Here is a 22,472-nt window from a genome sequence, read left to right on the forward strand (position 1 = left end):
ATTGGATTTCTTTTAGCAGAAGCCACTTTCCTAGTCTACTTTTGTTCTTTAAACTGTTAACATAAGTAGCTGGTGTCTCATTCTTCATTTCTCTACTCATGGTTAGCTTTATAGTTGGTGCCTTGACTCTCAACAGGTCTCTTTGATGCTTTGTCATCTGTAAAGTTAATATTTTARTTGCTGAGTTATCCGATTTTTCCAGATTCGGTGCATGGCCCCATTCTTGGTGAGAGAAAGTTCTTTTATACAAAGTGCAATAAACACTTCGATGGAGATCCCAACTTTATCTTAGTGGAGAACCTTAGAGTCTCATAGCTTGCAGCAACATCCCCTAAGGTTTTCCACTTTAAAACATTGAACTAATTTGGAAACCTCAGATGATTTTTCCTTCAGCGATAATTCCAATACATGCTATTTGTCATGCCAGATACACCTCTGGAAATTGTTTATTCTGGCCAAGGAAAGACTGTGATGTGCAAGTGCCCATGGCTGTGCACCTGGGTTCACAAGTCTCTGTAGCAGCTGCTTCTGGGATTTGTGCTGCCATTCTTGCTGGGCTGCCAACAAGTCTTTTGCTGTTCTTGCCGAGCTTGAGTTGGACTCATTAGAGTTTCTGGGACTGTCACTGTTGGGATTACAGTCTSGGTTTCTTGAAGTTGTTGTTGAGCTACAGCCCATGCCTTCTGGTGAAAGATTAAAATCAGTTTTCTGTTTCAGTTGCTGTTTCCCCAGWCACTTGTTCACTTGTCTTTTCATAGCTTTTTACTGTAGCTGTTATGTGGAAGAAAATAATATCTGGTATCATGCATACACTGATCTGTCTTTCATCTGGTTCCAACAAAAGACTGTGTGGCTAAATGTGTTTAGGTAGTGACCACTTCCTGGAGCTAAACCTTGCTGCCAGGACTCATTCAAAGTCACGACTTTGTCTCTTGTGAACTCCTTGCCCTGTTCTCTGAATTGACCATTGCTTATATATACCCCTTGCCTAATAATTTAGGAGAAGCTAAACTACAGATCTCACAGATATTTACTGTGTGTTTGCATTGTGAAATTATGCAGCCAGTTTTTTTGAGAACTGAGAATAATTGTTCTTTGATAAGGTTTGGTGGTGTTGGTACCATGCATRGTCTCTCCAGAAGGTTTTGTTCAGTATTTGGTGATGATCTGCTATCTGATTTGTTCATAAAACTGGCAGCTCCAAAGTTTATAAGGCTGTCATAGCACTCTATAATTCACGAATTACGTATATATTACTATATCACCTTGGTAAATTTTGAACACGAGTATGTTAAAAATCAATTTGCTTTTGAGATATATATATATGTTGCAAAAAAGACCTCAGATAAGCAAACTCAGTGTGAAACAAGCATCATCATCTTAAAGTTGATGTTTGTTGCTACTTCTGTGAGCAGTTTGAATTGTTCCTCTGCAACTTGAATGCATTCATCGTTATGCCTGTGAGAGCTCTGACATGAAAATGTTTGTAGTGGGCAGACTGAAAAGAGATGCGTCCAGTGGGCATTGTAAATAGGGTTTAGTTCATCTGCTGACATGGGATCCTTTTGTGGAAAGTAAAGCCKTGATAATGTAAGATAAGGTTGCAGAAATAGATAGTAAGGCTAAATAGGCCATATTAGTAAGAGCATTGCCATCGGGTCAAGTGGCGTGATCATTTACCCCTTTTTGGCACTGATGAGATTCTGTTTGGAGCTCTGAGTCTAGTTTTGGTCTTTAAAGGACAGAAGACACTGCCTTACAGGGACAAGTCTAGTGGATGGCTACCAGATTGATTAGGGAAGCTGAAGTACATCACATAACAAGGAGAGACACTGGGAGAGCTGAGTTTGTTCAGCCTTAATAGAAGACTAAGGGGGATCTTATTGCTGTCCTCAGGTTTGTAATTTGAGGGTTTGGGGAAGACAAGTACTCTGCAGGCATGTGGCAAAAGGACAAGAGACAGGATTTGGCAAGATGTAGTGGAGAAATTCTGGCTGAAGATGMAGAAAAACATCACCATGAGAATACTTACACCCTGGGGCAGGTGTTAAGGGAAGTTGTGGAGTTTCCAGCTTTGGAAATGCTCAAAAGTTGACTTGGGAAAGACACAGAGCAACCTACTCTAGCTGACCCTGTATTAAGTGGGGGGTTGTTGTACTAGTTGACCTCCAGAGATTCCTTCCAAGCTAAATTGTTTAATACTAAATGTTAATAGCATCACCAGTTCTGAATGAAGTATTCCCATTTGCATCTGTCATTATCAGATCTGACTTCATGACAAGGTGGAGCTCTGAAGAGCAAAGTATGAGCACTGGGGGCTCAAAAGGGCTCAATATTTAGCCTTAATAAAGAAATCTGTGCGTGAATTTCACAGGTCTAAAATCTAGCTGGCTTTTCAACTAAATATAAGAAAATTTGGTCAGCAGTATTAATTTTGACTTTAAAAGTGGCAGACTTCTGATTTCAGAATGACTCTGAGACTGCAAAGAGCTGGAAAAATTATGTGAAATCACTAGTACGGTTTGTCTCTTTTTGATGTATTAGGTTATTAAACATGAGCATGCTGTTTTATTAACATGTGGAATACTCTGATTTCAAAGCCTGCATGTAGCTCAGTGTGGAGACTTTCTGGTCTTTCCTGAGTTCAGGAATATAGTAAATCTGAAGAAAAGCTATGCTTAAATGACMGGTAATAAAATAGACTTCTGTGCAGCTATTTTCTTTCATTCCAAAGTATCCGAGTTCATTTTGCACTTGGATTTKCAGCTACAGTAACCCACTTCATGTAAGGTCTGACTATTGTTGCCACTTGTCAGATCTATAAAAAGCTTCCGCAGAAAATAAAGAACAATTATGTCCTAAGTGTGTCTTGACAAATCACATGATCATCTCTGTCTTCCCTGATTCTTAGCTTACTAAATCTGGGTGAAAAATTGAACCTTAACATGTTCTCTGATTCTTTCATCCCAGTGGAGAGTAAATGGCAAGGCTGAAAGTCGTGCAGAAAATCTGCTGCTGGCAGCTCTCTCACTGAAGGCTGCAGGCCAAAAGGACAACTGCAGCCATGTGGTACAGGCATAGGAATTGTCTCTCAAATAAGCATAACACTGTGAAGCCATTTAGGGTGACACAGAGTCCAACCAACACCTTGAACTCTGTCCAGGAACCCTGGAGATTATGGAGCTCTGGTGCCAGCAGCATGGCCTGAAACACAACCTGGCCACGTCTCYAGACAGTTTGAGAGGCCTATTTTCCTCTGACAAACCTTTCAAATTCTTAACAATAGTCTGTGGCATAGATAAAAGATATTAGGTTGACTAGTTAAGTGTATTTAAATTAAGAGCTTTTTTTTTTTTTTCACATAACCGTGTTAATTTTGTTAGAGGATTTTCTTTTGACAGAACAAATTTGAATAAAAGTACTTGGCTAAGCATGATGGTATTCACTTTGTACAGTTGTAGGCATTGTCTGGCCGCCCAGTATTGTCACAGGGAAAGTTAGACAGTTCCAATTTTCATGCTCAGAAAGCATCCAGACAATGTGACTTTCTGGAAGTGGGAGGAGATCAAATTTAACCTGTATGTATTGGCGGAAACTTTTTTCCTAGAATGCTTTGTACCTTAGTGTCTGCTTCAATTCATAAATAATAAAATTAAAAAAGAAATTAAACAGTTACAATGTTAAAGTAAGCACTGTTCCCCCCATTTGATACAAAAATGGACAGTGCGTTCCTCAGTTGAAGTTGGTGAGACAGTGGTGATGAGAGYAGTTCCCAAAAGCCACCTTAGTGCATAGAAGGGGGTTTCAGTGCTTTCTGGCTTGCAAACCCCTGAATACTTTCCAGTAGAGTTTTATGTCTATTCACAAAAAAAAAAAAAAAAACCTAAAATTTTTTGGCCACGTGGTTTACTCTCCTTGGAAACAAGACTTCTGTGATCGTCCATCTGTGTGCGTGCCCTGGTGTGCTTGTGCAGGTGTGGTTACAGTGGCTTGTGTGTGTGTGCTGGGTTTCAACCACATTCCAATTGGAGCATCCTCTTAAAGRTGGGGAAATCCTTGAGCCTGAGGTGTGTCATTGTGCTGGAGGCAGCCAGCAGTGACCTGGTTGTGTTAGGAGGGRAGGTGCAGCAGGTCAAGGGAGGTGATCCTTCCCCTGTGCTTGGCGCTGGTGAGATAAATCAGAAGTGCTGTGTCCAGCACTGGGYTACCCAGTAGAAGAGAGACATGGAGTTACTGGAGTGAGTCTGATAAAGGGCCAGAAAGATGATGAAGGGACTGGAGCATTTCCTGTATGAGGAAAGGCTGAGAGAGCTGGGACTGTTCCACCAGGAGAAGAGAGGGCGTGTGGGTTTCTTGTCAAAGTATATAAATACCTGAAGGGTGAAGCAGACAGAGCCAGCCCTTTTTCAATAGTGCACATGGACAGGACCAGAAGCAGTGGCGACAGATTATTCCCTCTGAACATCAAGAAATGCTTTTTTACTGTGAGGATGACCAAGCACTGGCACAGGCTGCCCAGGRACTTTGTGGAGTGTCTGTTCTTGGAGATGTTCTGATGCTGTCTGGACAGGGTCCAGCAGCTGGCTCCAGGTGGCCCTGCTGGAGCTGGGGAGTTGGGCCTGATGTCTTACAGAGGTCTCTTCCAACTTCAGTGATTCTGTGATACCATGAAAGGGGCACAGCTTAGGGATTTATTCTTACAATTAATATCTCCAATTTATGGTACTGAGGCAATGATTTTTTTCATTATAGTCTTGGGTAAACAGTGGAATTTTATTTTGCCACATGTTAAAAGCTATTTACTTTTAAAATTAAAATCTGCTTCAGAAGAGGTATTTAATTTCAGGTGCTACATCTCAATGTGATATTGAGGGGTGATGCCGGTGTTTTGGCTGTTGCAGATTGCTGCTTTATGCTTTCTGTGCAGTTGGCTGATGTGGCTCAAGCCTGGCAGGCTCCTAATGTAGGCAAACTGTGCAGCTGCAGGCAGGCGCTTTGTCATCTCTTGATGAACAGCTCGTGGTCACTCCTTTGTCTACTGACAGATAAGCAAAGACTGGATCTGTTTTAGCCATGCTTAGCAAAAAAGTAATCCATAATTAGGATAAATCTTGGGGTTTTCTGCTTCTTTTCAAGACCTCCGAGGACATCCTGATAAAGTAGAAATGGTTTGCTCAAGTCTTGCGTGCAGCCGGTATACGGATGATCTAATGGAATTATACCAGAAACTGCAGACATTCTGACTTTCTTTTGCGGTGATGCCCTGCTAGAAAATGCATCTCTGTTTTTTTGAAGTTTTAAGGGTAATTAGAAAGAGATGAGTCTTTTTCAGAGTGAAAGAACTCTTCACCACTTTGTTTTAATGCATTTGAAAGTGCATATTTTTCTCCAGAGCAATTGCACTGCATTTGAAAATACGGTTGAACCTTATTTTAAAATATGGGAGGCTTTAAAGGTTAGTTATTCTCTAGGCAAAACATCTTTCTCATAATATCAGTTCTTTTTCTGAATTCTTGGCTCTCTTTAGTGGTTATTTAATTCAGTCCTTTGTATGGCTGTAGAGTGGTCATGGGTTTTTGTGTGTTTTGTGTGTAGATCCAGTCTAGAGCACCACTTATCACTCCTCAAAATGAGGTGAATTTCTTTCAAGTGTTTTACATAAGATAGTCTGCGTATCTTCACATAACTGGAAAACAAATTTTTTTTTTTTGTATTGCCATCCTATAATTTTAAAGGTAAACATCTCCCTTGCAGCTCCCAAGTCCAAAAGTAAATGTAAGTTTTTTACACTGTTTTGGGCTGAGTTTTGTCTGTAGTCGACAACCTAATTTTTATTTCTTAAGTGCGATGGTACATGATTGATTTAACTTGTGCGGTGTGTTCTTGCAAAGAAATCACTTACTACAGGAGGCTTAGCATGAAGTTCTACCAGAAAAGGTAGTTCAATACTTTAATGGGAAAAGTTGTCTTTAATTGCTGCAAGAATATCACTAGAATTGCCAAATGACAAAATGGCTATTTTGTATGCTTGCATAAAATAATTTCTTTTTAAATAAGGCTTTGTTTTCAGTGTGTTTGAAACAACAAGATTTGGCTGAACTAGCAGGTTTGTTTTTCAGTTGGTTTTTGTTTGGTTGGTTTTGGTTTTTAGTTTTTTAGGGTTTTTTTCTGCCTTATAGTAGTGCTTCCCTAATATCTTCAGCCTCGGCTCTCTGAATTTCCCAGGTATTCTTCTTTCCTCTGGTCTCTCTGATTCTCTTCCATAAGTGCTTTACAGCAAACTGGGCAGTGTGTAAGGGTAAAGGGGATGCTCTCTTTCCCACCCTTCACCCAAACCAAGAGACACCCTGGTCTGTGTCTATCTGCAGCATCCCATACCCTTCCTGTGTGCCATTCTGAAATCTCCTGCCACTGTGGAGTCTCCAAGCCCATCGCCTCCCGGCAATTCAGGATTTTGTGCTGGCCTGCTGTTTAATGAAGTGGCATTAGGGACCTGACAAGCACTGTACAAAATGTCCCATACCTACGAGCCATAAAAATAGCTTTTTATAGCTTACTCATCTTTCAAGACCAGAAATTTGAAGGAGCTATTGTAGTTGCTGTGGCTAGCTTTAATTTACTGCCTCTTTGTACTTCGTATATTGTAATAGGAAGCTGTTGAATTCCTTCTTGGATTCACAGATTTTACCACAAGAAGTAGAACTTGGTTTGTCCATTTGTACTGTGTACCTTCTGGTGATGCTCTTACAGCCTTTCACAGATGTGATGGCAGAGCCACACTGTTTCATACTAAGGTGTCTTTGGTGAGCTCATCATTCCCACAAGGAAGCCTCATGTACTGGTTAAGGCTTGATATGAATGTGTTTCTGTCATCACAGGCATGATTTAATAGGATGATCTGACAACTTCTTTTAGGGAAGAGCTGAGAAGATGCTTCCAGAACAGGCATCTGGTTTAAGTTACTGATGATGTGTACAGAACAGAATTAGAAAATGTTTTCTTAATTCACACAACTATAGCTTCCTATAATATTTTCTGTAAATTTAACAATATCATTTAAGTCCTCAGATTGCATCCTTTCTCACTTTGGTCATARTACTGCAACATGGTGTTTGCATGAACATTAATTTGCAACTGAMGTTTATCCCTGGTTCCCTGAAGACGTGTACTTGGTATGTGGAGAGTTTGAGGGGTACACAGAATGGGGTGGTATTCTTATTGTTACCATAGAAGACATACAGGGGGCAGGTCTTTGCAAGTGAACTTCTTACAACATTGTTTTCAAGGCATATTTCTTTGGATTATAGGCTGGATTATACACCTGTCCTGATCTTGACCAACCTGTTCTTGTAGAGCTGTAAGTACACCACTTCTCTGCCACAGAGTTCTCTGTTAAAGATGTATATAAAGGCTATCTTATGTGTCCTCTGCAAAGCAAGCATCTCTGGTATTGCAAAAGAAATGCCTGGATCTAATCAGGGAGATAAAAAATGGCTAGCCAAGTGATCCTGCTTGCATGTAAGTGCAGTTCTTGGAGGTAGGTTTGGAACTGGACTGGCTTCCAGTTTTGCCTACAGAAGTTTTAATATGCTTAACGTTATCCAATACCGGCAACTGAGGTAGTCTAAATACCGCAGCAGGGACTGATTAGCTTTTTCAGATCACTGCTTTTATTCGCTGTTTGCAAAGAGGCTTAATCCAGTGCTGGGGATCAGGCGTCCCACTGTGCTCGTGGGTAGCTTTCTCTCAGTCTTTGTGTTCACAGTGGCAGAAATTAGTGTGGAGTCTCCTCCTGCCTCCGACTTAAAAGCCCCAGAATTGTGGTGTTAGTAGTTGTTTTTAGGAGAATTTAATGGACAGTGCAGAGAAACTATAGTTAGTGTTTCTTCTTTGGAGTTTAATGCCTGGGCACCTGATAAATGCATCAGTGTAATAGCATGATGGTATGTAATTTCATTTACTATGTTGAATTGCTTTAATATCCACATAAAACTTAGAAAGTTACTTGAAACAGTTCTAACAAACCTATTTCATTRTTCTCTTAAATCATGGTAGATTTTTTTTCCAGCAGTTTGCCTGTCTTCASAAGCAGAGGAAGACAGCTGCCTCTGTGGTTCTCATTATTACTTTTAGTCATGTAATGATGCTGAGGTTCAGTAAATATGCTTTTCTAGTAATAATTCAGATGAACATTTGAAAATGCAGAATCCCTTTCTTCTGTGTGTTGACCTGTCTTCATTGAAGTTATAAGCAGTGGCAAATTTTTATTTGAAAGTCCCCAGTGCTCCACCTTTTTTTTATCAAGCATTCAACCTTGCTACGGTTATGTTGCTAAATGTCTATGCTRGGCAATGGAAATGTTGGGCAGTGAGGGGAGATGTAGACTGGAGTTTTTGTTTCTATGTGGATTACTTCAATTGAAAATGAAAGCAATAAAGAGTTGGCTATAGGTCCAGACTTCTGTTCAAATATTCTGTGATTGCGAAGAGATGGAAAGATCTTGGCATCTAGAACAGATCTGTGGAAAAAAAGAACGGAAAGAAGTTCTGTTGCCAACAGATATAAGGGTCTCCAGAACAAAAGAGAGGTTCCTAGTTCCTTTCTGTCAAGGGCTATAATGTTTCAACTGCCTAAAAATATCAGTTTTTCCACATATTAATATTAAGTGGTTTTAGTTTAAATGCTTTGACCCTCCATTGAAATTACCCACAAGTACTCTTAGAGTTGTGTGTACATGCAAGTTTGTTGTAATTATTGATTAATGTAGAAAAGTATCAGAGAATTCAGAAAACAGTTTCTGAATACATTTCAGTGTTTAGTGTAGGCTCCTTTCATACCTCCTTGTGCTTTATACCACTATGATTAATTTTGCTAACTAGAAAAGGGGACTACAATAGCTACTGATAGATTTATTTCTCTTTAATATTTTTCCTGACAAAGAACTTTTTGTTTCCATAATAGAAGGGGTTATATTCCCTAAGACTGGTATATTTTAATAGAAACTCACAATTTTTACTACTTAAAAAATAATTCTTTTCTTTGTTTCATGAATTAGAAACAATGAGGAGAAGCCGAAGTCTGCCCAAGCCAGGTGTTTCTTGTTCGCAGCCTGCTCCCTAATGACTCTGGCTCTCATACAGCAGCTGCCTGCTAGTCTCTTTTGTATGGCCTATTGTTGCTGCACACCCCTCGTTAATACACATGCTGCCCGGGGCAGACCCCGAGAATGACATCAACTTGCTTATCTTAGAAACCTCCGAACCTGATGCAGGGTGGGGAGGTTGCCTTGCATCTGCCCAGCCAACTAATTGTGAGCTCTGCGGGCCGTGATTGGCTCCATGGCCGCTCAGTAATAGGTTAAGCAAAGACATCGCGGGTCCATCTGTTCGTCCATTCATTGTTCTGCTTGCTTGCCTGAAGTCTGCAGCTGAAATCGTGTTAAGGAGTTGCTTCTGAAACAGCTACGAGAAACCAATGTCTGTGTGTTTTCCAGCGAACGTAAGTATAGGGGCTTCTCTCTGCGCAAATGGGATGGTTCACCTTTCTGCTGTTGCAGCGTTATCAGTTTGCATTTGGACAACGAGCTAGCCTGTATGTCGGCTGAGATTAGCACACTTTGGGTGTCTCTTGGAAAAAGAGGGAAAGAAAAACTGTTCTGTGCTAAGATTGAGTATATTAAAGAACATTGATCTCACACAGTGCATTCTATTAAGGAGCTTTCAAAAGCATCAGTAATGGTGCATTTTCCCAGAATTTGAAAATGGTAGGCAGTAGCCATCAGCAGAACCAATTCTCTCTACCCCGCTGGGGAGGAGAGTTTTCAACTTTTAAGTTACAGGTATTTACCTTTTTTTTTATGTTTTTGCAAATAAGCTATTATTTAAATTGTGACTTTTAAGGAAAAACAAAATTAGACACCTTTTCCATTATACCATATCATGGGTGAAATTTCTTGTTTGTGGAAATACAAAGAACTCAGTTCTGTCTGAAGATAGTGTAGTGTAAGATAGAGTATTAGGGTGTTCTCAGATAGGAATGTGTTCAAGTCAAAGGTTTTGTGCTTTGAAAACCAGTTATCAGTGTGTCAGATCTAGTCTGGCTGTTTTTATAAAGTTTCTAATCTGTTTTGTTTTATGTTTTGAGTTCAGATGTTAGGCCGAAGAACAAACACTGTACTTCATGAGCCTGTGTTCCAAGGATCCTGTAAAAAAAAAAAGTCCAAAACAAAGAACCCTCATATATCAGTTGGGAGGGAAAGAGAGCATATAAAAGGGTTAAAAAGAGGTTTGCATTTCTACCACATGCCCTATTGTGTGAACATATGCATGAGTCTATTGAAAGTTTTCAGAAGATGGGCAGGCCACCAGTTGCTGGTCTCCTGCAGTTCCAGTAGACATCTGTTGCCCCAGAGCATTAACCAATCTGTTCAATGGGACATCCCTCCTTTGTTGGATAGAATGATGCAGACAACAGCACTCGCTGAAATACAATGGTAATTAAATACATAGAAACTACAGCAGTAGGTATTTATTACATATTCATTATTTTATTTGCATTGTTGCAGTATCTTTATCATTTGGATAAAAGATACGTTTTCTTATCAACTCTGCACTTCTGTTTGTGACATGCAATGAGTGTTGCAACAAACTGATTTCAGTATTTTCCATTTTGTGTTTAGTAGACTTAGAATAAGTCTACCTGTGTGAAAACATGTTGAACTATTTCCTTGTAGAGTAAATCTTCAGAAACTTGTTGATGGTCTTTTGAGAATACACATTTTCTGTTATTCTGTACCACATGACACACTACTGTACTCTGTTATTTTACTCTGTGAACTAAACTTGCATTAAATTACTTCTTTTATGCCCAACTGTAAGTGAAAAATACTCTGAATACACAGTAAAAGATTAGGTGATCTAGTTGYCCACATCCCTCTGAGAAGTATTTCTCTTTTGTGTGGAGGTGAATCAATGAGGTTGTTATTAATGGTTGGTGGAAAATAGTGGCAACTTGTAAGAAATGGGAAAAGATTATACTTCTGCAATGAAGTGCTCTTCTGGATTATTGCATTTATACTTGATAAATGTGCATRCAGTATTTTAGGCCTTTAACAGTGAAGCCAGTGTGAAATACTGTCCTTTCATACAGGCTGCAGTTTAAAACTTATGTTATCATAGGTATGTCTAAATCGGGAGTTACCCATTTTATAAACCTTTTCATAAACAAATTCTGTTACCAAGCTGTGGTGAGCATAATCAAAAGATGAAGACTTACTTGACTGGATTTTTTTTTGAGGATTTTTGTTTGTTGATCTCTCATTTGAGTGAGAATTTGTAGTAGATGCTTTTCTTAGCTGTATTGTGTTGTATCAGTCATCAATACTTTAAAACCATATGTGTGTAATAAAAGCTCCTTGTAAGTAAAGGAGTTCTTAGCTAATGTTATTCCTTTGATAAATGTGACCTTTTCTGGTTTTCGTAAGCTTAATTTTCCTGTATTTAGGTAAACTAGTGTTTATTTGGAATACAAATTCATTCAAAGTGACTGTCTGGCATGTTCTTCTTCAGTAACGAAACCAAGACAAAATAATGAGCAGCATTCAACAATGACATCTGATTTGCATGGTTCTAATCAATGAATCTCGTAAAGGACATTATGATGGGAGCTCCAAAGAGTAATGCTTCTAAGAGGTGCTACTGACCACAAATACGATAGGCAAAGTTCCCAGGCATTGTAAAATTTCTCAAAAAATAAATGCAAGTTGCATGCAGGGTTTAGGCCAAATGCCAGGAATAGTGTACTGCTTWTGCAAAACTATTTCAGAAATATTTAGCTTTGGATTTATAGTACAAATACAATTTTAACTATCCTTCTAATGCAATAGCATAATGACTGGGTAGTATCTGTGGAATATGTTAAAGGTGCTGCCTTTATTATTCTGTTCTTTAAATAGTTTCTGAAAACAATGGAGTTCTGGGCAAAATAAGCAATTATATATTGGAGCGTGATGGAGATTGACAGGAGAATTAAAGCAGATAGATGTGAGGCTGATTATGTATATATTCCTAACAATGGACCAAGCTCAGGCTACGGTCATTTTTCATACACAGTTGATGTGCAAATTATCTAAAGTACATTTTGTATAATGCCTGATCTTCAGACACATTCATATGCTAGTGACTTCTTTGAATCCCACTGGAGGGTGTTATGATTGTAGTTGCTGTAAAGCACTTAAACTTCAAGAAAGAAGCGATTGGAGACTGACTTAAGTATTATTTTAACTAGCAATAAAAAAACCACAACARAACCCCTTTTTCTAATCTATGCACTTCAGGCTTTCATTACTTGATGCTGTTAATATGCAACCTGTTCTTCCCCCCCTTCCAAAAAAACCCTCCCTTCACTTTTGGTTCAATACTAAAATGACATTTCACAGTACACGGATTTAGGCAGTGACCCATTATCTCCCTGTATTCTGCAGCAGCGGTACATGAGCCAGCTCAACTTTTCAGTCCAGCTTAAAAGTGTTGCCCGTTAACTAGACTTCCTCGAGTCAGAGCAGATTGTGGGGTTGGTGGAACAATGATGTCGGGGCTTCCAGATTGGTTTGGCAGCTGCATTGTTCTCCGAGGGGAAACCAGACGCACTTAAGTCCCGCTCTCTTTCATGGGCTTTTGTTCATACCAAATTATTCTTTGGCTGTGCTAGTATTCATGATGGTATGTTAAAGGAGCGCATCCTAGCAACTGGAGGCTGGTTGCTAAGCAGCCTGGCTTCCAATAGGGGCTGCTTGTTTGCGATTTGTTTTAATTTTTGTGTGTGTGTGTATGTCAGTTCTGTGAAGACCAGTGTTGGTTTTTCAACTGTAACSTTTTATTGGAACAGTGTGATTTGTTACTGGCTCTGTACTATCAAGTGTATTATTAGTTAATAAATCAGTGTGAAGAGGTCCATTTCCTAAATTCTCATTGTGTTTAATCTATGGGTTGCTTGAAATCCCAAAGCTTTGAGTTAAGAGAAGGCAATATTCATTAATACACTTCCTGAGAATTACAGCCCTACTGCCTTCTAGCAAGATATGATCTAAATAAAACTTTGTTTTCTTCCCTATCAGTCTTGTCTGGATCAAGGTGTTGGAGATGAAAGCCCTGAAGATAGATAATATATATTTATTTATTTTAACTACAAAAGCTTAGGTAAAGTAAGTTTTTATACCCCATAACCAAAATACTCTACCACAATAGTCAAGTCTTGTCATTAACTGCCTATAGATTCTACTTTTACTGAAGCATGGATTGGATTGTTTGTTTGAGTCTCTCTGATCTTAAACCTGGATGAATTTCTCTGGTGCACAYTCTCAAATCTTTATTTTAAGAAGAGGAAAGTATACTGTATTTTGAAAATACTAGGTTATTCTTAAATACTCACCTGCAAGGGGATTGAAGAGTCAGTGCATTTGCCAACAGAAATTTTGACTGTTCATGAGACATACCTGTAATTTCTATTAGTATAGGTCAAGATAGTCTGACATAATGTTTTCTTTCTCAGTATATTCTCCTTGATGAAATATATGTAATGTATCTGTCAAGTTCAAGTGAAGTCCTTTGTCTCTATATCTTGCTTTATATTCTGCCTTACAAGATGGAAGTGTGAAAGAACTCTTTGTTTCATAGTCTTTCCTTAATTTAAATTCTTCTTTTTCACGGCAACCTTGCAGTACAATTGGTCCATATGGTCCATTTTTATTTATGAGAAATAATTTATGTTTTATTTTCTCTATTGAAGCAGTAAGCAAAGATTTCTGTTTAGAAGAGCAAAGTAAGGGAAAGAGGTAGCAATCTGCCTTTAAATATAGGTTGTTGAAGAATTGTTTGTGATGAAATGGGTAACTAACTTCTGTATAACTGCTGTTGTGCAAAATGCCTCCAGWAAAACTGGTATGGCAAGTGTACGGAGTCCAGAAAACTGCAACTTTTTTTCTTCCATTATTCCTAAATTACTCTTATCTATATGGGTATAGTTTTGATTTAGCTAAAGGCTTGCACAAGTCAGGAGATGAAATCAGTTTTTAATTTTGTTGCCTTGTTAACTTGATGAATGGTCTGTTGGAATTAGTGCAAAGACTTCCATTGGCTTTATTGGCTGTTAGATCAATCCATGTCCCTAAATGCTGTATGTGTTAGTAATGCTACACTCTGTTGAGAGCAATTAGTCTTTCTTGATTTAATTATCACTTTATAAGGGAATTCAGAAATAGTTCGAGTGTATTCAGTTGAAATGATAGTGTCTTTCAGGGCCAATAAGTTTTTATTTAATCATGTTTTCTGTTACTAATAAGCCAGATAATCTAGCACTACACTAATTTCTTTATATTCAGTATAGTCTAAGGTATTTAGTTTGAAAACCTTTTCTAGTGCTTGTATTTTATAGGCACATTTTTTTCATTGTTACAACATGATCTTAGGGTAGAAGAAAAATCTCATTATTTTTAAGTAATGACCGTACTCTTGTCTCCGCATTACAGTAGGTAAACTTKGAATCTTTGGTTTCATGTTCTTTCATAAACCCATTTCTAGAAATTGTAAGTAAAAGCATCTGATACACTCAGAAGACAGATGATCAGTTATTTATCCACTTAGCTTTTGATGTTCCTTAGGAAGGGTTTTTCCCACAAGAAGTCTTCCATGTTTAAAAAAAGGAAAAAGTCCTGTTTCTCTGCTGCGAGAGAATAAATKCAGTTCTGAGGAAGCAGCAAGAAAATAGAAAACAAGTAAAGCATGTAACCAGTTGCAACATTTTTGTTTTCTCTTTAGGAATACGGAACACTTTATATTCAGGAATACAAGAAAAACAGCAAAGTGGAGTCAAGTACATGCAGCAGCTTCATGGGCTTGAAGGATCATCTGGGGCATGACTTAGGCCACCTTTATGTGGGGAGCACTGGCACACACATAAATGCAATTGTACCTTGGTCGATGGCGGAGAAGCCAACGATGGATAAGGTTAATTCTAGGAAAGAAGACATAGAAAAGGAAGCATCTGAAGAGACTTCTGGAAGCTCCAGCTGTGACTCTGAAGAAAGCACAAATTCTGATAATGATTCAGAGAGACTGAATAATTCTGCATCGGAGTCACATTTGTTGCCTAAGACTCACCGACAGCTGTGCCGATCTCCTTGCTTAGAGCCTCATATTCTAAAAAGAAATGGAATCTTGCAAGACTTTAGGATAGAAGAGGCTCAGATAGTACCTAAGGAAGTCAAAAAGCCTCCTGATGTGGTGAAAGAATATCAAACCAAACTGGAGTTTGCACTTAAGTTGGGTTACTCAGAAGAGCAGGTTCAACTTGTACTAAATAAACTTGGTACTGATGCTTTAATAAATGATATTTTGGGAGAACTTGTCAAACTTGGGAATAAAACTGAGACTGATCAGACTGTAACTAATGCTAACACTAGTGTAATGCGTGAAGCGTCTTCCATAGAGTCTCAGAGGTCAGAGTCTCCACTGCAGGAGGATGTGACAGAGGATGGAGACAACCTGAGGCCAATAGTTATTGATGGCAGCAATGTTGCAATGAGGTATGTGACCATGAAGGTTTTGCYTTTTTATTTAAATGGAAACAGAAGGGTCTTGCCCCATTCAAGCACTGATGTTTGGTGTGACTGCCTTAAACTGAATGCAAGGTCTCTTGTAAATGTGTTTGTCAACCACACATGTGCCACTCTTGTAACTGGGCTACAGGTCTGTAAGACCTCGGTGGTGTACTCACTGTTGGAACAACCAGAGGTTAATGCCAATCTCCCTTTGCAGGCAGATAGCAAATCTCTCCTCACTACCAGTCTACTCCTTCATTTTTGGTAGTCACCATTGCTGCAAGCAATTGCTGGATGCAGTTTACATTCAGGAAGTTATAGAAAGTGTAAGATTCATTAAGATTATAAAATAGTAATGTAGAGTTAAGAAGCTTAAGGGATAATTCTTGGTTGGTTAATCTGTGAGAACTGATCTGCCCATAACACTGGTCTTGGTTATCAGTTTTGGAGTTAGATTTTATTGCCTTTAATTGTTGAGATTAGTGTGTSAGAGATGACTTTCACCTATATGCTCGCAGATTTACCTACAGTATTCACTGATCTTGATCCATTAATCTGGGTGCACAAGAAACTTGCTGTGAAGGTGAGAGGTTCATGCTTCAGTAGTGATTAAAGAGAAAGAAATGGTAGAGAGACATGCTAAGATATTAGGGTTTTGTGGCAATGTAAATGATTGAACGATAAATTAATTAGGAACTGTTTCAGTAAATTGTAAGGATTATCCGATTACTAACACCAAGGTTTAGAAGGTCAGTTTTAGTTTTCTGGCAACTTTATGTGTTTTTCATTAGCTTAATGCAAGACTTTCCTGGGCTAAAAAAAACCCTGGCATTTCCAGGGGATTTTTTTTTTAGGTTCTAATCAAGTTAATTCTCTTTAAATGAAGCTTTTTAAAACGAAATGTAAATATACCACTTATTCATGCCAACATGATGGGTTTTGTTTTTTGAAGTAGAGGAGTTAGCCCATAAGGCAAGGATATTATTTTTTCAATAYGGTGTATTCCTATGAGTTTTTTCTGCTGGTTGTGTCATTCCTTATCTCTTGGTTCAACTTGAGCTGTAGAAGAGGCATGTCCAGTTGAACAAACACAATTGTGGCACTCAACCAAGAAGTTATTCAGAGACTTCTAAAACAGGTTTTTATTGTACTTCACATAAATCCAAAACASTTGTGTGTTAGCTAGTTAGCACGGCTCASACTTGGTGGGTGGACTTAGGTTCAGCTTCTCCTACAAACTGTACTGAACACATTCCAGAATTAGCTCCAAATCTGTCAGTTTTCCTGATGTTTATTCAGCTATTAGCATAAATATTTAGGATCTGCCTTCCTATGTTCAGTTCACTTTCTTGACACCTGCRTCAAATGAACCAAATATGAATGTATGTGATACATTCTGCAGGGCCTTAGGACAGATTAAATCTGTTAATAGAACAGTTGTTCTGTATCCAAGAATTAAAATAGCAGGTCTTTACTTGTTTTCTACCAAATRAAATCTCAGAATCATTCAATTTGGAATGGACCTTTGGAGATCTCCTACACAGAACCATATCAGTTCAAGGCCATGTCAAGTTGAGTTTCAGATGTCTCTAAGGAGATGAAGACTTGACATATTCCCCGGGCCAGTGTTTGAATGCCCTCATTGTAACAAAGTTTCCTTATTTTATGTTTAAATAACATTTCTTGTATTCTATTTTGTGTCCATTGCCTCTTGTTCTGTTACTGGACACCAATGAGAAGTCAGTTTCTGTTCCCTTTAGTTCTTCCCATCAGCTATTTAGACGCATGGATAAGATCTTCACAAGCCTTCTCTTCTCTAGGCTACACAGTCCCAGACCTCTCAGCCTCTCCTCCTTGTATGAAAGGTGCTCCACTCCCTTGATTAATGTGTTTGTCCTTCACTGGCCTTTTCCAGTATTGTCTGTGTCTCTTATRTGGGGTAGCCCAGAACTGAACCCATCACTGCAGATGTGTGAGTAGACGGGAAGGATCCCCTCCCTCGACCTGCTGCCAGCACTTTTCCTAACACAGCCCAGGAGGAAGTTGGCTTTGTGTGCTGCAAATGCTCATTGCTGCCATGATCAGTGGTGTTCACGAGAACCCCAATGTCCCTCACTTGAGAGTTGCTTTCAGGGTAGGTCAGCCCCCTAACCTGATGGTTAGCGTTAGTYCTCCCCAGCTGTGGGGTTGGCATTCCCTTCTGTTGCACCTGCTGAGGTAGCTGTTGGCCTCTTTCTCTGCCCTGACCAGGGTCCCTCTGAATGAGAGTACACCCATCTGGTGTTCTCTTCCCAGCTGAGCATCTTCTGCGGACTTGCTGAGGGTGGACTCTGTCCTATTATCTAGGTCATTATGAAGATGTTCAGCAATGCATTCTCCTATGTCAGTCCCTGGGGTACACAGATACTGACTGACCTTCAGCTGGACTTTATGCCACTACTCATAACCCTTAGAGTGCAGCAGTTCAGTCAGATTTCAGTCCAGCTCTCTATTCTCTTACCTTGCCCCAACATCCTGTCAGTGAGGCTGTGGTAAGAGAAGGCTGTTACGAGAGCAAAGCTGTCAGAAGCTTTGTGAAAGCCACAATAAACTGTCCACTGCTCTACTCATCCACTGAACAAGTCATCTCACCATAAAAGGCTATGAGGCTGGTTAAGTATATTTCTCCTTCACAAATGCATGCTGACTGTTCCCAGTCACCCTCATCCAATCTACATACAGAAAGAGTTTGCAGRACAATTTGCTCCATCACCTTTGTAGGGATCAAAGTGAGGCTAACCAGCTTTGTAACACCCTGAATTATTTTTCTTGCCCCCCTTGAAAATGGAAGGGATATTTGCCCTTTTCTGGACCTTAGGAATATCCCCAATCGTCATRCCCTTTCTAAAATTGCCAAGAGAGGTCTTACAATTATCCAGTTCCCTCAACATCCGTCAGGGGCCAGCAGCCTGGCAACATCCCATTTCAGTGTTCCCAAACGTGGGCTGAAGGAAAGTCTTGACTAATTTCCTGCACATATCTGTGGGCCACTGTTGAGCTTGGCATGGCTGATCCTTGAAAAATCCATCATCTCTCCTGTGCACTCCTCTCTGTGTGGAATTCTGCTGCATAGGCCAAAATCTGCTCTCCTGAATTCAGATGTTATAATCCTGCTTTTTGTCTTGCTCGCTCTTTGCAGGATCTGCTTCTCATGGTCGTTGCAGCAAAGGCTGCCCCTGACTTTCCCATCTCAGTCTCATTCTCTTTTGTTTCTAAGTATGAGGCCCAGCTGGTTCACTTGTTGGCTCTTCAGTCACCCATGTTAAGAAGTGGCTGCAAATGCACTCCAGAAACTTCCTGGATTGCTCATGCCTTGCTGTATTGGTCAGAAAAAAAGCATGTTTGCCAGCTGGCTGTTGGTCCAGTGCCTCACACCTTTTCTAGAAATCAGTCCTTGATTAGGAAAGCCCGTCCCGCATGTTTGTGTGTGTGAGTGTGAAAGATGAGTCTCAGCTGCTGACACCAATTGCACAATCAGTTTACCCACAGGATCTGTCCTTTTCCCTTCAAGAAAATAGGTAATAGTAACTAAGCACTTCAAATACTGGAATGAATTCAGCTTTTACATGTAAAAGAGCAATGTCCAGTGCAGTGCAGGAGAGACAGGAGTTTACCTGCAGTTCAGTCTTCTTCAGATTTCTGTGTCTAAAGGTCCAGGCTCCTATTATGAGTAACTATAAATTGTCACAGGATTGTCTTTCCTCTTTGCTCTTCCAAGCTGTGGCTGATGAGTTCACTTTGGAATTGCTAAAGGAAGATGGGCCTGTGCCCTAAGCAAGACTGTAGATAGTCTTTTTAGAGGTGTTCTTGGAAGCTTTCTCATCTATTATCACAGGAATGGCTAGACTGTGATCTATATTCTTATTCCCATGGTGTTGTAATATACATACTTGATACCATTTACTATTAGAATTATTCTATATAGCAGCTACTAATTTTCATTTGAAGGATGTATCTGATGGGGAAGGGAAAGTTTTGTGGAGAAGATTAAGGTGACTGACGTCCAGTAATACAAGTAGGATGARACAGCTGTCCTCTTCTGGAAGGATCAAACACTGAGCTGCCCTGTATCTCCATTCCATGACTAATTAAGGATGTAGTTTCACAAAAGATCCAGTGAGTGACATGGAGTGATTTACTTTCAGCCTTGCCTCTATCCCACTGCCAAGGATGCTTTCTTACCTSTGTCTCATGTAATGACTGGGTGGCTGCAAAATGAGTTAATTCAGCTTCCTAATTCAGATCAGGTGGAATCAGAAAGGATTCTTTTTCCATTAGGCATGTAAACATAACCTAATGTTTTTGTCATTGAGAGAACCGCTAGGTCTGACACAAAGGAGGAAGGATATGTCTGATTATGGGACTGGACRTTCATATTTGTGGAGTTGGTTGCATCTAATCAACTGATGGTATGTGGATTTGTGAATTCACTGAGAGCAGCACAGAAAAAGGCTTGGGTCAGAACAGTGTACTGTGGCAAACCAGAGCCAGCATGTATGTCAGTCTGGTCTGGTGACTACTCCYGTTACAAGCTGCTTTAGCAAACTGTAGATTAAGAAAAACTGAACATTCAATTTTTCTGCCTTTAGATAGGACTTGGAAAGCTTTCCTTAAACTTTCATACGGCATTGCTTGTCATTTGTGCCTTAAACTGAAAATGAGTGATCAAATGCATCTTGTGGATATCAAGTTTAAAGCTCCAGTGTGGTCCAAAGAATATGAATTGGTTGAAGTTCTAAAAACAGACACCCTCTTTCACCTGAATTGGARAAAGGAGGCTTTTGCAGGCTATGACTTGAAGAATTGCTAGTTTGTTTCTATAGTATACTTTAAATCTAGTCTTGTTTTGTTATTCTGCTTTTCTTGGTGTTTACCTAATCTTTTTTCCAGAAGAGGAAATATGCCCAGTTTAAGCCTTAAACACAGGCTAARTCTTTTGTTAGAATGCTGTTAGAGATGAGATCAATTTTTCTGTGTGTGCATAAACTTAAAATCAGAGCTGAACAGTGAATTAGATAATCTTCTAGAACTATTGCAGATTTTCTAATAGACCCTTCCCGCAGCAGGGAATGAGGCTGAACTAAGGGATAGGACCCAGAATTCAGTCGTTCTGTACCCAAGCAGTGACCTCTGTCAGCTTTCCAGAGAACTATGTATTCCTAACCCTGCTTCATAAGGTGAGTTGGGTGTTCTGCATGTATGTTCTGCATCATGCATAATACTGTAATGCAAAATCTTAATTTAGAACCTTGGTCCATGTGAGAGAGAGGCATTTGTCTTCCATAAAAATGCACTCAGGACCTTATTTAGTGTAAGCTGAGTTATTTTGTATTTCCCCACCCCGTGTGGTGAGGTTTTAGCTACTCTAAATTTTTCTTTTACATAATTGAGGTAAGCAAAACAAAGTGATCTCTATCCATCTAACAACAGCATATTGTCAATTCTTTGTCATCACTGTCACCCCTACATCTATCTGGTCCACTGAGTTCTTGGATCTGTTCTTCACAAATCCCCAGCTTTCTCTGCTGAGCCTCCCCAGTTTGGGATCTAGAGGGGAAGGTCCTATTTCCCCGTGAGGCAGCAGAGGCAAGATTTTGAGGTTCTCTTTTGTCCCTTTGTTTTAAGACTTCTTTTTGTGCTAAGGTTGAGAGCAAAGGAGTTCCTTCTGAAGAGAGAAATATATGGCAGTGAATTTGCACAGTCCTTGGCCTTTGCTTGTCCTTTTGAAGTATAAGGCTGGGATGTTGAAAGTGGCTTAAAATTGGTTATTGCTGTGATACTTTTCTTTGCTGGAGTCAAAGTAAGGAATAAAGAACAAAGTTAGTTACAAGGACAGACAGCGAAAATGATAACTTTTATTCATTTGTTTCAATTCCATATGAATTTCCCTGGGTATCCTGGGTGCCTTCAGACTTTTTTGGTGACTGTGAAAAGAATGTTTCAAATATATATATAAAACTTTATGCTGAAAACATACTGGCAGAAGTCTGCTGTGCCTATAGAGAGTGTAACATGAAGATAACACTGATAACCATATTTTATATTTTAGTTGCTTTTTTACTATTTTTAAACAACTTTCAGAAGTTCATAGGCAAAAGAATCAAAGTACTTTGATCATGTGCCATCTTGATTTGCAGATCGAAATAAATTAGTCTTGTTTTGAGCAATTAGGTTGTTCTGAAAACTTCACCTTTAGGATTCCGAGGCCATGGAAGTGATGCGTTTCAGCTTCTCTTTCTGGAAAACCCTGGCCTGTATATTTAAATAGTCCTTGACTGTGTATCTTTGCACAAAGGAAAATGTACCATGAGTTAAATAGTGTACTTAGGTTTTTTTGGGGGAGAGTAAAATTCTGATTTGGGGACTTGGTTTTTAGCTAAATACACTCCCACTTACGACAGGGATTTTACAGTTTTCTTCCAGCTTTCATGCCCAGACACCCTGCCAGCTGTGGATGTTACCAGAAACACCCAGGCCTGACTGTCATAGGCAGAGCCCCCAGTGCCATTCAGGAGTGGCATTCAGCTGGAGGAAGTGTCACTGAGGTGCCTAAGAAGCATTAGACATCTTTGTTCAGGCACCTGAGCCTTGGACCTGTGAGTTTACCCTGGGGCAGATCATTTGGCTGTAGGAGAAGGTTCACTGATACCCTGCCTACACAGAATTTTCTCCACAACTACGAATTGTGTCAGCCAACGGATGGCTCAGTTCTCTTGTCTGTGCCATCTGGAGTTTTCATGTGGCAATTTAATTGCTTCTTTATTTTAACAAACAGTTTAGGTGCATGAGCTTCTCCTCCGATTGTGTTGCTGAGTTTGGTAGACATGGTTGTGTCTTG

General features: G+C 39.5%; 1 protein-coding gene across 1 annotated transcript in view; it reads left to right on the plus strand.

Annotated features, from left to right (window-relative positions):
• The first annotated feature begins 7,310 nt into the window (after positions 1–7,310).
• The window catches only part of ZC3H12C (zinc finger CCCH-type containing 12C), a 32,309-nt gene continuing 17,147 nt past the window's right edge, over positions 7,311–22,472 (plus strand). Inside the window, exons 1-2 of the mRNA XM_057368473.1 lie at positions 7,311–7,357; positions 14,814–15,580. Of these exons, the coding sequence (XP_057224456.1) occupies positions 14,886–15,580 (695 nt within the window). The 5' untranslated portion in view covers positions 7,311–7,357; positions 14,814–14,885. The remainder of the gene's footprint in view (positions 7,358–14,813; positions 15,581–22,472) is intronic.

This window comes from Malurus melanocephalus, unplaced genomic scaffold, assembly GCF_030028575.1.
Source record: "Malurus melanocephalus ecotype Western Australia unplaced genomic scaffold, MMel_1.1 scaffold_93, whole genome shotgun sequence".
In the NCBI taxonomy this organism is placed as follows: domain Eukaryota; kingdom Metazoa; phylum Chordata; class Aves; order Passeriformes; family Maluridae; genus Malurus; species Malurus melanocephalus.